The sequence below is a fragment of the Pipistrellus hanaki genome (assembly GCF_964339955.1).
Source record: "Pipistrellus hanaki genome assembly, chromosome: 15".
NCBI lineage: Eukaryota > Metazoa > Chordata > Mammalia > Chiroptera > Vespertilionidae > Pipistrellus > Pipistrellus hanaki.
This window is the reverse complement of record NC_140517.1, coordinates 12595181-12612107: the sequence shown is the minus strand read 5'-3', so window position 1 is coordinate 12612107 and position 16927 is coordinate 12595181. Positions and strand designations below refer to the sequence as shown.

At 47.4% G+C, this 16927-nt stretch overlaps 1 protein-coding gene across 1 annotated transcript; it reads left to right on the top strand.

Annotated features, from left to right (window-relative positions):
- The first annotated feature begins 4755 nt into the window (after positions 1-4755).
- NQO1 (NAD(P)H quinone dehydrogenase 1) lies at positions 4756-15536 on the top strand. Its single transcript, XM_084905082.1, has 6 exons — positions 4756-5111; positions 9067-9231; positions 9333-9463; positions 12533-12646; positions 13665-13766; positions 14611-15536. The coding sequence occupies exons 1-6, from the start codon at positions 5105-5107 to the stop codon at positions 14914-14916; spliced, it is 825 nt and encodes a 274-aa protein (XP_084761208.1). The 5' UTR covers positions 4756-5104; the 3' UTR covers positions 14917-15536.
- Positions 15537-16927: the final 1391 nt, after the last annotated feature.

Below are 16927 nucleotides of genomic sequence, written 5' to 3'. Positions count from 1 at the left end.
TCGTGTTTCCCCTCACCCACCATCCTTGGTAAACCCATACTTGGGTGCCACAATGGCACTAGCTGGGTATCTGGAGAGGATTTCCAGAAGGAAAAGGTAGAATGCAGGCATCTCCTTGAGTTAAGAAGCCACAGTGCTGGGAGACGGGACAGGGTGGCTAGGACTCATAGGACAGGCTATTGGAGAGGAGAGAGCACTGCAGACAGCTTGCTTACAGGTCTGCACCGGGATCCCTTGAGTCCTCAGCTCGGTTTTGAGAAACACATCATAGAAAGAGCTTCCCGAAGCTGGGCAAAGAAAGACCCCAAAAAGGCAGAGAAGAGACTCCTCGGAGTTCGCACAGGGCCAGGAACAGCTCAGGGTCCCACGGATCAGAGTGAAAAAAAATTTTTTTTTAATATATTTTATTAATTTTTTACAGAGAGGAAGGGAGAGAGAGAGAGAGAGAGAGAGCTAGAAATGTCGATGAGAGAGAAACATCAACCAGCTGCCTCTTGCACACCCCCCACCAGGGATGTGCCCACAACCAATGTACATGCCCTTGACCGGAATCGAACCCAGGACCCTTCAGTCCACAGGCCGACACTCTATCCACTGAGCCAAACCGGTTTCAGCTAGAGTGAAAATTTTCTTAACTCAGAGGCATATGGCGGGTACTCCGGAGTGGGAACAACGACCCCGACCAAAGGCTGCTCTGCTCCTGTCCGGACACACAGGGACATGGGGAGTCCCGCATACGGGCGTGTGCCTTGTGCAAGCGATTGTGAGACCAGAGGGCAGGACAGGATGGGGTTTACAGAGGAAGAATCATTTCTCTACCAATCCCAAGGAGGACCTGGTCCCTGCAGGATCCTTGGCTGGTAGTCATGGGAACCACAGAAGACAACAGATGCCCAGGTCCCCAGACAGGCCTGAGCGTGGCTCTGAGCTACGGTAGTAATTCTGTCATCCACAGCTCAGAGAAAAGCAAGAGAGCTTTGGGGACTTCTTGTGCAAAAAAAAAAAAGCAACCAGACATGTGGACGCAGGACCTTAGCAGGTGACTAATGAGGCTGTTTGTGTTCTTTTGGGAATGGGGGATGGGGAGGGGATTCTCCTATCCCTGCTCTTTGTTTCTAAGATAATGAAGGCTGTCAGCAGAGCTTCCTACAGCTCTGGGTGCTGGCCTGCTCCCTGGGGACTAAGGGGAGGCCTGGAGGACTGTTTTCAGTTGACACACAACGCCTGGGACACACATACTCCTCTTGGCACAGAGGCCTGCTCAGATAAGACCGTGGAAAACGGACAATCTTAAAGTGACAGCGAATAAAGGCTGGAGGGACCTTTAAGGTAATGCAGCCCAAACCCAGATTTCTTTCCCCCCGCCCCCAAAACCAGATTTTTAAAGTTGAGGCAACCAAGGCTCAGAGAGATCATTAGCAGTTGACCTGGAGCTAGACTCAAGAATTCTGAAAGCAAGCAAGTAACAGCTGGGAGCTGGCTCTGGAGTCCGAGGGCCTGAGTTCAAATCATGAACTACACCATTGACTAGTGATGTACCTACAAGTCACATAACTACTTGGTATAAAATAATTTTATTCCTTACCTCACATCATCCTCAAAAACTATTTCAAAGTGGATCAAAAACCTAAATAGCTGAGACCAGTTTGGCTCAGTGGATAGAGCGTTGGCCTGCGGACTGAAAGGTCCCAGGTTCGATTCCGGTAAAGGGCATGTACCTTAGTTGCGGGCACATCTCCGGTGGGGGGTGTGCAGGAGGCAGCAGGTCGATGTTTCTCTCTCATCGATGTTTCTAACTCTGTCCCTCTCTCTTCCTCTGTAAAAAATCAATAAAATATATTTTTTTAAAAAAACAAAAAACCAAATATAAGAGCTAAGACTAGCCCTAACCGGTTTAGCTCAGTGGATACAGCATCCGCCTGCAGACTGAGAGGTCCCAGGTTCGATTCCAGTCAAGGGTATATACCTTGGTTGTGGGCACAACCCCACAAGGAGGTGTGGAAGAGGCAGCTGATTGATGTTTCTCTCTCAAACATGTTTCTAACTCTCCCTTCCTCTCTGTAAAAAAAAATCAATAAAATATATTTTTAAAATAATAATGAAGAAAATACTGCCGAATCTGCTGCTAAAGCAATAGGTGACCCACAAAGTCCCTAGGTTCTGTGGCCAAAGTTGTTCTCGATACTAGGAGAGCCCCTGCTAATCTGTTAGTGGAGCAACAGCCAACGTCACTTGCTACCTTTGGACGGACAGACAATTCCTGGGGAGGCTGGGTCTGAACTACAGAAGATCACTGAGTAAGCACGTTGGTGTTAAAACAGTGACTCCTCCAATGGAATCTTTGACTTATTTAATTCTGGTTGCTTTGGGTCTTGAGAGCCATAGCTTCAAAGTGCATTCCAGACATGGACAATTCATTTCCCTGCTTGTAATAATCATACTATTTCCTTGGTGTGCTGTATCCTCTCAAGTTTTATTTTAAAATATATATATATATATTGATTTCAGAGAGGAAGAGAGAGATGGAAACATCAATGATGAGAGAGAATCATTGATTGGCTGCCTCCTGTATGTCCCCTACTGGGGATGGAGCCTGCAACCTGGGCATGTGCCCTTGACTAGAATAGAATCTGGGACCCTTCAGTCCGCAGTCGGACGCTCTATCCACTGAGCCAAACCAGCTAGGGCTCAAGTTTTAAATTTGCATGTGTAGTCACCAACCGTCAAGCAAATGATCTCCCTAAGACTAGAACGTCAGAAAAGGATCAAAGAGAATGACTGGGAGAATTGTGAGCCCCGTGTTGTGACCTGTGAATGCCACGCCTGTGAAACACCAGGCTTTGAGAGTCCCAGGGCATCCGCTGGAAGTAGTGCTAAAGGCGTCCTTCCATTTTTTATCACATCTCTCGGGCCGGGGTCTGATACAGAGGGTGGAATTGTTAAAAGCAAGACCATAGGCCCAAACTAGAATCACGCATGGCAAGCCTCACATCACCAAACCCAGGCTGACTGAGAGTTTGGACTTTCCCAGAAATGGAATCTTACACTCTTAAGCCTGTCAATCAGGAACTGCCTGGTTGTGTAACCTGCCTGGTAGACCCCTGCCAAAGGAAGCTGACTCTGTAATAACCAGCTGGCGTCGTTGCCTCATCTAACTTCCTTGTTCCCGCTCCCTTCTGCCAACAAACGGCCTTGGTTTTGTACAGCTCCTGCGAACTCCGTTACACCTGCCAGCCTGGTGCTGACTGAGGCATAAACTGTTGTGTAAAGACAATAAGATCTTTAACATTTACTCCATTTTTAACAACATAAAGAATCAAAATGCCCTGACCAGGGAAACTTATTGGATAGAGCGTCGGCCTGCGGGCTGAGGGGTCCCGGGTTCGATTCTGGCCCAGGGCACATGCCCAGGTTGTGGGCTCGATCCTCAGTGCGGGGCGTGCAGGAGGACACTTCCTGAAGAAGTGTCTCTCTTATTGATGTTTCTATCTCCCTCTCCCTTCATCTCTGAAATCAATAAAGAAATATATATTTAAAAAAAAAAAGAATCAGATGCCGAGACCGGTTTGGCTCAATGGATAGAGCGTCGGCTTAGGGACTGAAAGGTCCCGAGTTCGATTCCGGTCAAGGGCATGTACCTTGGTTGCGGGCATATCCCCGGTGGGGGGTGTGCAAGAGGCAGCTGATCGATGATTCTCTCTCATCGATGTTTCTAACTCTCTATCTCTCTCCCTTCCTCTCTGTACAAAATCAATAAAATATATTTTAAAAAAAAGAAAAAAAAGAATCAGAGCTGAAACCGGTTTGGCTTAGTGGATAGAGCGTCGGTCTGGGGACTGAAGGGTCCCGGGTTCAATTCCAGTCAAGGGCATGTACCTTGGTTGCGGGCACATCCCCGGTGGGGGATGTGCAAGAGGCAGCTGGTCGATGTTTCTCTCTCATTGACGTTTCTAGCTCTCTATCTCTCTCCCTTCCTCTCTGTAAAATATCAATAAAATATATTATTAAAAAAAAAAAAAAAGAATCAGAATGAACTGATTTCTCATTTTGCTTTCGAGTCAACATGACTTGGCACTTACTGCCTAACCCTGCCTTTTTAACATTTGTCCATTTTGTGCAGCGTGATTTTCCCCCCAGCAAATTGGTTCTGAAAAAACGTTACATTAATCATTCTTTATTCTGATTCTTGAGTTTTCTGACACTCCCTTAAATTGTGCCCCCAGGTACCTCTCCCTAAGGATCCTGCATACTCTCTACCTCCATCCCCACTGAAACTTCTTATCATTAGCAGTTTTCCGGATGACTACACTTTGAAGTTCTATTTCTTTTCCCTTCGCCTTTTGACAGTGTGTCTCCTCTCTGTTCTGGAGGATGAAGACTCCACGATAATTTGAATTTTGCAGATACGACTTTTTACTCGGCTCTGTTCAGTTACACAAAGTGGGGCATTGTGTTAAGGCCACTAAACTCGACCGTCGAGGCGAGCCTTTCAAGGCTCCAGTGGCTGCTCCCACCCCCTCCAACCTTGGACCAGCTCCTGGGCGGAGGAAAAGGGGGGGCCTTGGTTCCCAGATTGTGAGGGGCAGGGATTGGCACCGGCACACACAGCCCGGAGGGCAGCATCCGGGCCTCGCAAAGGAAGAAACGGCTTTCTCTTTGCCCTCAGCACCCAAACCCCAAGTCACAGTGAGTCAGCGAATCTGGAGCTAAAGGGCCGCGGCCGTGCACCTCCCTTTTGGCTCCCCGATCCAAGAGCTTTGGGCAGAGAGAGGCCAAAAGGCGTGCCCTCCCTCCCCCCCCCAAGCCCGGCACACCTCCCACTCCCACCCAGACCCAGGAGACCCCTCTCACCTCCCACCCCCAGGCACCCTCCTCCCAGGTCCCGAGGTCCCTCCTCCAGGCTCCCTTTTCCTTCCCCGAGCTCCGCCCTGCATCCCAGGGCAAGGGTGGCCGGCTCCGCCTTTGCTGGGTACCTGGCCTGTGTGGCCCGGGGCAGGGCCAGGCCAGATATAAAGCAGCCCCAGCTCGGCTGGCAGCACCCACGAGCCTCTGGAGATCTTGCCCCGCCACCAGCCAGCCCCGCAACCAGCGCCCCGCCGGAGCCATGGCCGGTGAGTGGCCCCCCGAGCGCGCAGCGCCCGTCCGGTTCCTAGCGGCTCGGCCCTGAGTTCTCTTTCTTGACTCAAAACTATTAGGGTCCTGGGATGAGCCCTGGCCAGCATCGGGCGAGGGGGGCTCCCGTGTCTATGCCACCCACCCCCGTACGTTCGGGTGCGCGTTTAGGAGAGACGACCTCGCTGCCAAGGTCTGCAGAGGAGCCAGAGCTGGGGGTGCGCCCAGCGGGGCGGTGCGCGCTTCCATCCGCAGAGCGCGGGCAGGCGGCCGGCTGGACCTCACACTGCAGGCGCTGGCCAGGCTGTGTGTCCCGCAGCCCCGGAGCCGGCCCCCCGCCCACCTCCTCCCTGGGCCCCGGCAGTCCCCACAGCAGCCCCTCTGCAGCCTTTCTGCTCGCAGGCCCTGCAGCACCACTTCCCGGGAACTGGGTCCCTTGCTTCTCCCTATGAGGCTAATGCCAATTGGCTGGTGGTCTAGGTGTTTTATCATCTCTCTTTGGGTGAATTCTTTAAAAAAAAAATTTTTTTTAATTTAATTTAATTTTTATTTTTAAAAAAATGTATTTTATTGATTTTGTACAGAGAGGAAGGGAGAGAGATAGAGAGCTAGAAACATCGATGAGAGAGAGTCATCGATCAGCTGCCTCTTGCACACCCCCTACTGGGGATATGCCCGCAACCAAGGTACATGCCCTTGACCGGAATCGAACCCCGGGACCCTTCAGTCCCCAAGCTGACGCTCTATCCATTGAGCCAAACCGGTCTCGGCACATTTTTATTTTAGAGAGAGAGGCGGAGCGAGAGAGGGATGGGGAGGGAGAGAGAGGGAGAGAACATCCAGTTGTTGTTCCACTTATTTATGCACGCACTGGTTGATTCTTGTATGTGCCCTGACCAGGATCCAAGTCTGGCACACGCTAACCCAGTGGTCGGCAAACTCATTCGTCAGCAGAGCCAAATATCAACAGGACAACGATGGAAATTTCTTTTGAGAGCCAAATTTTTTAAAACTTAAACTTCTTCTAATGCCACTTCTTCAAAATAGACTCTCCCAGGCCGTGATATTTTGTGGAAGAGCCACACTCAAGGGGCCAAAGAGCCATATGTGGCTCACGAGCCGCGGTTTGCCTAACACCGCTCTAACCAAATGAGCCACCTGGCCAGGGCAGCTGTACTTCTTGCAAATACTATATCCTTCCCGTTTGTGTCTTCTCTTTGTTTTTTGTGTTTTATGGTAATAGGCATGCCTCTAGCTAAAGCAAGGCATAGATCGCCTGACTCTCTCCTTTTTCTGGGGAGCAGCGTTATGGTTTAGTACTTAGGAAATGCTTGTTCATATTGATAAGAAGTAAACGATGTGTATATTGATAACAAGCAAGCCAAGGGACTAAAAACTGATCAAGCGGTGCTCGGCAAACACTGATGTGACGAACGCAAAGGTAGACCGCGAAGAAAAGGAGAGTCCGCGCCTAAGGTACTCACCTTTCTCCCGGGCGCGCTCAGTCCACGAGGCGAGGAGGGAGGCGGTGGAAACTGGTGGAGGCAGCTTCAGGAATTCCTGTCCACTTCCCCAGGCCTTCCAAAGCAGATAAGTCACTCTCACAGCATTTAAGTCCTCATCAAACGTATATCCACCAAGTGAGGGTGCAGAGAGTCGGAAACGCCAGGACCACGCAGGGAGACCCTCTTCCTTGGCGTCCGGAGGCCCGAGGCTCACGCCTGGCAGAATTTAACCTCCCGGGCGCCGCCTATGCCAGGTGTGGCTCATAAAGAAGGCGGGCAGAGAACTGAAGGCTTAAGCATGCTTTTCTAGCTCATTTTCTTCAAACAAGACAAAACAGCTGCAGGTGCTTTCTCTCCGAGCTCCACCAACGGTCGCCCCTGTTCAGCATTAGCAAGGGGGAGACAGGGGCACCAGTGATTAGGAGAAATGGTGGCGGTGAGCTTCCTGTCCCGGGTCCGCCTCCCCACTCCCTCCACATTGTAGCACGGATTCATTGATGTCTCCACACTTTTAAATTATTCCAGCTTCCCCACGTACCCAATGTAAATTCGGGTAATTATTTGCTTTACTTTTCCATACGCATGGGTTTTCTCAGCCATAATGTGGGGATACTAATTGTATCTTCCCCGTGACAATTGAAAAAAAGAGTGCAAAGCAGTTAGAGCAGTGCCCAGCACAAAAATAAGCAGCTGGTACCTGCTGTGAGTGCAAAAGCAAGGCGTGCTGATTCTAACAACGTCACTGACACAGATGTGGCCAAGAAAAAGTTCCTCTTTCCCCTCAACCCTTTTGTCATCTCTTACCTATCTAAGAAAACCGTTAATAGCTTCATATGATCATTCCACATCTTTTCCCCCCTCACACCAATATAGTGCAAATCTACCTGCATGTACAGGGTGTCTCCAAAAATGTAGACACACACTTTGAATAGCTATAAAGGCAGTGTTTATTAAAGTGCTAGGGGCCCAGTGCACCAATTCATGCACCTTGAAAAAAGGAACTGTGGGCCATGAGGTTGTGGTGGGCACAGGGGTGGGTCTCATCCCATCCTCCACAACCCCACCCTTGCCCCCACCTGGCCCCTCTCACCACAGACCCTCCTCCCCCCACCAGTCCCCTGTCTGCTAGCAGCCCCACTCCTGCTGCCGCTCCCATGTGCTGCCAGTGCCAGCCCCAATTGCTCTGTGCCATCAGTGGGTGTGAGCTGCAGCTGCTGCCCTGATCGCCCCTCAGGAGCAGGGGAAGGTGGAGAAGTCCTTAGGGGCAATTAGGGCGGCAGCCGCTGCTTTTACCTGCTGAAGGTGCTGCTGGCAGCGGGTGTGAGTGGTGGCTCTGGCGCCAACAGCGGATGCAAGCGGGGCCAGCGCTGGCTGCAGGTGCAAGCACCCCTCACGGGAGCAAAGAATTTTCAGTGACCACCAGAGGCTCACTCCGATGACAGCCATCAGCGCCCCGCTGTGTCTGGTGTCCCTGCTCATCTGCTCCACCATCCTGCTGCTGCCATTGCCCGCCATGTTCCATGCTCTGCTGCCAACGCCCGCCATGTTCCACACATGCCCCCTGGTGGTCAGCGCACGCCATAGTCTGATTGTTTAGTTGTTCCATTGTTCAGTTTATTTGCATATATAGGGTTTTATATATAGAGATATTTCATTTCCATGTAACAGATGTCAGCTGTTAAAGTGTGCTACATTTTTAGGGACAACCTATATATAGTTTCTTAAAAAAAAAAAATGGATTCACATTCACTTCATTTTATCAGTTAATATATCCTGGATATCTTTCTGGGTCCCTGTATATATAATATATAGTTAATTCATTCTTTTTTTTTTTTTTTTTTTTTTTTACATAATTTGATTTCAAAGAGGAAAGGAGAGAGAGAGAGAGAAAGAAAGAAAGAAAGAAAGAGAGAACACATCATTGATTGGCTGCCTCCTGCATGCCCCCTACTGGGGATCAAGCCCAAATCCTGGGTATGAGCCCTTAACTGGAATCAAACCCTTCAGTTAGAAGGCTGATGCTCTATCCACTGAGTCCAACCAGCTAGGGCTCATTCTGGTTAACGGCATAATATTATGTAGAATGTATGTACCATAATTTATTTAAATGTTCCCCCAAAAAATAGACAATAGGGTTATTTCTGATTTTTGCCAATGGCAAGAATGGTACAGTACATATCCTTGTTCCTGTGTCCTGATGCTTTCAGTCTGGAGAACAAAGTCCCTGAGGTTGGAGGGCTAGATCAAAGGTGTATGTGCCTTTAAAATTCTAAGAGTTTCAGCCTGATGACTTCCTTAAAGGCTGAGGCCATTGATATTCCCGCTGGCAATGCGCCAGTGTTCCCGCAATCTTGATAGCCCTCGATGTCGCTTGTCCTAAGTTGTTTTGCCAATCCGATAGGCTGGTAACTCATTTTTTTTACCACATGCTTTGGGTGTGTCAAAATAGGCAGAAAAGCATTGATCGTACTGGCTCACTCAGAGAAGACATCCTTCAACTACGCCATGAAGGAAGCGGCTGTGGAGGCTCTGAAGAGGAAAGGGTGGGAAGTCACGGTTTCGGACCTGTATGCCATGAACTTCAACCCCGTCATCTCCAGGAAGGACATCACAGGTAGGAGCCGCTCTCCGCCCTCCCCTTTGGTTCGGTCTTTGTGGAACTTCTCGCCCGTGGGTTCTCTGGCTTCACCCCCTCTTTTTCCTCTCTAACTGCAGGTAAACTGAAGGACCCCGAGAACTTTAAGTATCCTGTCGAGTCTACTCTCGCTTACAAAGAAGGCTGCCTGAGCCCAGATATTGTGGCTGAACAAAAGAAGCTGGAAGCTGCAGACCTTGTGATTTTTCAGGTGTGGTAGGGCATCAGAAGGGTGTCGGGACACTTGAATTCTTTCTTTTAAATCTTCACCCGAGGATATGTTTTTATAAATTTGAGAGAGAGGAAAGGGGGAGAGGAGGGAGGGAGAGAGAAAAAGAAAAAACATTGATCAGTTGCTTCCCGGATCCTCCCTGAGCAGGGATTGAACCCATAACCTGAGTATGTGTCCAGACTGGGAATCAAACCCACAATCCTTTGGGGAACTGGACAATGCTCTGACCAACGGAGCCATATTGGCCTGGGTGGAACATTTGAATTCTTATTGTCCTAGACCTGCCATCTAATTAGCAATGTGATCTTAGAAAAGTCACCCCCTTTACTGCATTCTGTTTAAAAAAAAAAAAAAAAAGGTCATTGCTTCAAATGTACAGCATTACACAGATTTACAGATGCTGTGAATCGGACTGTGTTACTCTGAAAATATGAATGCGACTTCAAAGATGAGGTGTCAGTCTTATTCTTTTTTTTCCAATTAGTGATTTAAAAATTTTTTCAATTCCAGTTGACATTCAATATTATATTAGTTTCAGGTATACAATATAGTGGTTATCCTATCTAATAACGAGGGAATATGCTAACCAACCCTCACACCATCGCAAAGATGGCAGCACACACAGCCAGTAAGGAGGGAATATGCTAATTGACTACCCCACCCTCAAAGACAGCAATGCCCACAGCCAATAAGGAGGGAATATGCTAATTTACTGCCATGCTCTCAAAGATGGCAGTGCCCACAGCCATAAGATGGTGGGGTCCAGTTCCCTTAACCCTGCCGGGGCTCTGGAGTCCCCCAGTTCCTTCAGCCCCCCAGCCGCCCAGGGTGAGCCCAAGGTGCAGGCAAGCCTTGGATGGCGACTGCCCAGCTGCCCAGGGCTGCCTGAGGCTCAGGTAACCAGGGCCAGCCGAGGCTTGCGCTGCCAGCAGTGGCAGCAGCAGAGGTGTGATGGGGCGTCGCCTTCCCCTGCCGGGTGACCTCCTGCCCTTGAGGGCTCCCGGACAGAGACGGGGCAGGCCGGGCTGAGGGATCTCCCCCTCCAGTGCATGAATTTTCATGCACCGGGCCTCTAGTAGACATATAACTTATGAGGTGATTCCCCCCCATAAGTCTAGTACCCACCTGGGACTATACTTAGTATTACAAGATTATTAACTACATTTGCTATGCAGTACTTTACATCCTCATGACTATTTTGTAACTGCCAATAGGTACTTCTTAATCTCTTCACCTTTTTACCCAGCTTCCCCACCCTCTTCCCTCTGGCAAACCATCAGTCTGTTGTCTGTAACTATGAGCCTATTTTTTTTTTTTAAATATATTTTATTGATTTTGTACAGAGAGGAAGGGAGAGAGATAGTTAGAAACATTGATGAGAGAGAGTCATCGATCAGCTGCCTCTTGCACACCCCCTAGTGGGGATATGCCCGCAACCAAGGTACATGCCCTCGACCGGAATCGAACCCGGGACCCTTCAGTCCCCAAGCCAACGCTCTATCCATTGAGCCAAACCGGTCTCGGCATTATTTTTTTCATTAATTTTGTTCTTTAGATTCCACATGTAAGTGAAATCACATGGTGCTTGTCTTTGTCTTATTTCACTTAGCACAATACCCTCTAGGTCAATCCATGCTGTTGCAAATGGTAAGATTTCATTCTTCTTTATGGCTAATATTCCATTGTGTATATGTACCATATCTTCTTTTATCTGCTTTTCCATTGATGGATACTTAGGTTCCTTTCATATCTTGGCTATTGTAAATAATGCTGCAGCAAACCAATTAGTGATTCTTCCTGGGACCTCTCGGTGAAGTCTGCCTTCTCCCCCTCTCTGTAAGCATCTGGCCCGTTTGTGGAGTGATACCAGCTGATATGCATCGTCCCGATTACTGTGTTTCAGCCGCAAACCATGGCCTTTCTTCTGTGGAAGTGTTGGAAATACATAAGCCTCTCCTAAACCATTTTTTTTTTTTTTGAAAATACCAGATTGTACGCAATGACTTTGTTTCTATCGATTCCAACTAGCTTCTTGATCTTGAACATGGAATGTATATGACAGTGGAAACATCATAAGAAGGGTGATACTGGCTGTGGCTTTTGCAATTACTCAGCCATCTGCAAAGAAGCCAACCTCTGCAGTCTCCTTCTACCAGAGGCCTGATGCCATGAATCAGAGCCACAGCCATTAGTCACAAAGGATGCCTTCTTGGTTGTCTACTGTGTCTTTCTTATCCTAGCACAGCCAAGGCAGCAGCAGTAGCAGTTTTCAATCCCGCATCTCAGGATCACTCTATTTTAGAATTGGAAAGGACTTCGGTGGTCTTTTTTTAAAATATATTTTTTATTGATCTCTTAGAGAGAGAAAGGGAGAGAGATAGTTAGAAACATCAATGAGAGAGAAACATCCATCATCTGCCTCCTGTACAGCCCCTACTGGGGATGCTTTTGACCGGAATCGAAGCTGGGACCTTTCAGTCTGCAGGCCTACGCTCTATCCACTGGGCCAAACTGGTTTCGGTGACTTCGGTGGTCTTTTAATTTAACTTCCGTCCAATGTATATGTTTTCCTTACTATCCTGTCAGTACAACTGTGCAAGTTGTCACCACAAAATAGCAACCTACTAAAGGGCATGTGTCCTTGGGATCCTTTAGTCCACAGGCCGACGCTCTATCCACTGAGCCAAACCAGCTAGGGCTGCTTCCTATTTTTGATACCAAACCTTTAAAACAAGCACTTGAGAAAATATTGATTTAGGTATCGCACATTGGTCTGGAGTCCGTGCTGTCTAATCTGCATTGCAAACATGATTTCATAGAAAAAAAATATTTGCATGTGGCCTTCTTCAGACCTAGCCAACATTTGTACCTTTAGGTAGAAACAGGAGTGTCAGGCTGACTGACCAATGATGATTCTTGTCTCTAATGCACTGTCTCCTCCAGAAGGAATGCTATGGGGCCTGCAGAAAGGTTCGCCCTCATTGGGGACCCCGAGCCTTCTTCTGTGCTGGGGCCGGCCCCACCTGACCTTTGTCGCTTCTTCCACAGTTCCCACTGCAGTGGTTTGGAGTTCCGGCCATCCTGAAAGGCTGGTTTGAGCGAGTGCTCATCGGGGAGTTTGCTTACACATACGCTGCCATGTATGACAAGGGACCTTTCCGGGTAGGTGGATGGTTCTGCTTTTTCTAACATCTGGGTGCTGGGGAGATTCGGTCCTGAGGCAGAGTTCTGAGCACAATTAGATACTACGGTCCGGCTCCAGGTCCCTTTGGAAGAGATGCATAATTAAGTTTTAACAGACGTTTTGACATGATGTTTTAGGATTTGTTTTAAAATACCCCGGGGAAGAGAGGTAAGGGGGTTAGATAAAACTAGAATGGATATCTGCCAAGGGGTAAAGCTGGGTGGTAGATGCATCATTATACAGTTGACCCTTGAATAGCACGGGTTTGAACTGCACAGGTCCACTTAGATGCGGATTTTCCCCCCAATAAAAACTGTAAATGTATTTTCTCTTCCTTATGTTTTCTTAATGTCATTTTATTTTCTCTAGTTTACTTTTAGAGTCTAAATACATAAAACATACAAAAATATATGCTAATCCACTGTTCACATTGGTAAAGCTTCCAGTCAACAGGAGGCTATTAGTAGTTACATTTTTGGTCAGGAAAAAGTAATATGTAGATTTTTTGACTGTGATGGGGGGGGGGGGGTAGTACGCCTAACCCCTGCATTGTTCAAGGGCCAACTGTACTATTTTCTTTATGTTTGAAACGTTCCACAGTAAAAATTTTTCAGAGACCCAAATACTACACATTTTGAGACCTTCTAGTTTACATGCCTAGATCTGTGCCTAGCACGGTAGGGAGACAGAATAAAACAGTAAACAAGTAACTCCTAGGCACCAGCAGTCAATACTGATTTTGCATTTCCATAACCATCTCCCCGGATCTGCCACACCCAGGAGTGTGGAATCCTTGGCTTGCCCCTGCTCACATGTCTGTCTGTGGCTCCGCCTTCCAGGCAGGTGCTTCTGCAGAGTCATACTGAGTGGCTCAGAGGAGCCAGCGTGTGAAGTAACACCCACAGCAGATGGGTGAATGTGTGTGTTCTCCCTGGGGCTGTTTCGTTAGCTCCCTGTCACCAAGGAGATGCTCAGGCTGATGCCTTTTCTTTACAGAATAAGAAGGCAGTGCTATCCTTCACCACTGGGGGCAGCGACTCCATGTACTCTCTGCAGGGAGTCCACGGGGACATGAATATCATCCTCTGGCCAATTCAGGTACCTCATTTTCAGTGAACCTTCTGGGGGGATTACCTAACTGAGCTTTCTATGGGGTCCAGATCCTCAAGATAACTGAAAACAGACATGAGATGAAAGCATAATAATGACTCAGAACTACAGGGAGCTTCCTTTTAAGACGTACCTGTCTTCCCAGGCCCCTGTGCTTACAGAATAACCCGTGTGCACGGGTCCACACACCTCTCCTAATGGAGCACTAGTGCAGCCACGTGGTCTAATTCTCTCCAGGGGACTGACATCTCTCCAATCTTCCTACCCTTCTCCAAGAATAGTCTCACAGACTATTAAAGTGCCCTCCACCCCAATTTAAGAAATGTTTTAGTTCAGTGAAGTATTTTTTGGCGGTCACTGGACTCTCAAGATAATCTCTTCTCAGGAAGAGGGGTGGAGAGATGAGCAAATGAGGCAGCCACCTATAATCCTGGAGAATTAATATTCCTGCTGGAGAACGGATGATAAGCACCGTTTGTTAAGATTCATCTAGTTCTATGGAGAGGCAGGGAGCAGCAGGCAAGGGAGCGGCTGCAACTGTCCCTCATGGAACAGAACTTCCGACACTTCTGGCAGAGGATCCTAGGCTGGCACAGGTTCAAGGTCTTATTCCTATGAAGAAAAGCGCAGCGGAATAGGCTAAGCTAGGTAACGGGCAGCTAGGACTGGGAGCAGAAGGCGAGAGAATCTGGTTCTGAACTGCGTCTGTGGGGTGCCTCCGCCTCCACATCGGCGTCTGGCTGGGAAGCCCAGAGGCACCTTCGTGGTTTGTAGGTGGTACAGACTGTTGGGGGTTTGTAGTGACTCACCTCTGTGCTCTGTGTATCCCCAGAGCGGCACTCTGCATTTCTGCGGCTTCCAGGTCTTAGAACCTCAACTGACATACAGCGTTGGGCACATTCCCGCGGACGCCCGACTTCAGGTCCTGGAGGGATGGAAGAAACGCCTGGAGAACATCTGGGATGAGACGCCACTCTATTTTGCTCCAAGTAGTTTCTTTGACCTAAACTTCCAGGCAGGATTCTTACTGAAAAAGGAGGTCCAGGAAGAGCAGAAAGATAAGAAGTGTGGCCTCTCTGTGGGCCATCACTTGGGCAAGTCCATCCCGAATGACAACCAGATCAAAGCCAGAAAGTAAGACTCACAAAGGCCTGATTTCCTTCTAAAATGTAGCCAAGGCTAGGTTTCTTGTTCAGGCTTCCTTTAGTTTTTAAGATTTGTGTGTGCTTTTCTTTTTTCCACGAGGAATAAATTTAAGAGAGATTAGACTATTCATACATTTTTTGATAGTTTTTTTAAAAACATAACTGATTGTTACAATTGCTATCATGGCAAAACTTGATTAGGCTCAAGAGGACATTTAAAATATAAAGCAGGGCAAAGGTATAGAAAGGTGCTAGAAAGTATTCTTTAGGGTCCTGTATACAATTTAATCCTTCTCTTAGGGACACATTTTTAGGGTTAAATCTGGCTATAAAACATCCAACTCTTCAATGATCTATTTTTCTTTTAATTATCTCTCTGTGGTTTGCAGCAAAAGGGAATTGCCCAGAGAAAGCAGTGACTAAATCTGTCAGACTTAAGGGACTTGTCTGGTTAATAACCTATATTTGTTTGTGATATACATTGATTCAAATTACTACATAGTGACTGATATGCCTAATCTGAGTGTTTCTCTTCCTTAAATTTCTGTTGTTTGTATACAGTACACACAGGTGCCTTGAGATGAAAAGCTAATAAAAGTCTCCTTTGTCTCAATCTTCTAATTTAATGTCTGCAGGGATAAAACAATACATCTGTGTACTACAATTTGCCACAATGAATGAATTCAAAATAGGAAATAGTGCCCCAATTCTTAAAAATATCCTTCCACAAACACTGCTGTATATGTGATCTATAAAACCACATGAAAATTTTTTTTCTGTATCATTGATAAACTGATGACTTTCCGTTTAAGGATGTATTTTGGTCACATGACTTTTGGGATAAAACTGTAAGCCTGTGTTTCATTTTACTTTGGTGAACAATTTTGGCACAATATTCTAGTTTCACATAGAAATTGCTAAGTACAGCGCCACACAGTTGGTATAATTCAAGTAGAGTATGATGAAAGCCTGCCCTCTTGTGGTGCATGGCAAGAAAACAACAAATGATGCAAAACAAGGTGGCCGGAAACTGGGACTAGTTGCATACCGGCCACGGAAAGGATGGGGCCAGGCGCCAGAGAACCTCAGGTGCCAGATCACCGGGTATTTTTTCCTTTTAAAATATTCACAATGACAGATGGCTTGGTGCTTCAGTTTGGTGAAAATATTTTCCATTGCCTTCTCCTCACTCTATGTACGTGAAGCAGGACAGCCAAGTGTGGTGTCCCGAAAGCCAAGTGAAGAGGGTGTTTCAAGGAGGGAGTGGTCAGTGTGCCAAATACTGCCGGTAAGCCAAGTAACCGAGGCTGGAGAACTGACCTTTGGACAGGGCCACGTGGAGGCCATTGTGGGCTTTGACAAGAGTCAGTTCAGCAGAGTGTTGTAATAAAAGCCTGATTAGAATGGGTTCAAGAATAGAAGGAGAGGAAGTGGAAACAGTGTGTGTGGTTGAAGGGAGTTATTTATTTGACATTCTAAGAGATAAGGGACATTTATGTGCCAGTGAGAAGGACTCAGAGAGAGAAGGCTTTGATGTTGGAAAAAAGGGGACAGTTAAAAGAACAAGTCTTTGAAAAGACAAAAGGATATGGGATCCAGTACACAGGAGACAGAACAGTAATAACAGGCCTAATAATAATAACACAAGGCATTTGCCAGGACTGGTTTGGCTCAGTGTATAGAGCGTCAGCCTGCGGACTGAAAGGTCCCAGGTTCGATTCCAGCCAAGGACATGTACCTTGGTTGTGGGCACATCCCCAGTGGGGGTGGTGCAGGAGGCAGCTGATCGATGACTCTCTCATCGATGTTTCTAACTCTCTATTTCTCTTTCTTCCTCTCTGTAAAAAATCAATAAAATATATATTTTTAAAAATAACAAGGCATTTATGTGTGCTAGGAACTAAGTAATTTTACATGGGTTAATTTACTTAATTCTTGAAAAAACTCTGAAGAGAGTCCAATTTTTGTTTCCATGCTATAGATAAGAAACTGAGGAATAGAGAG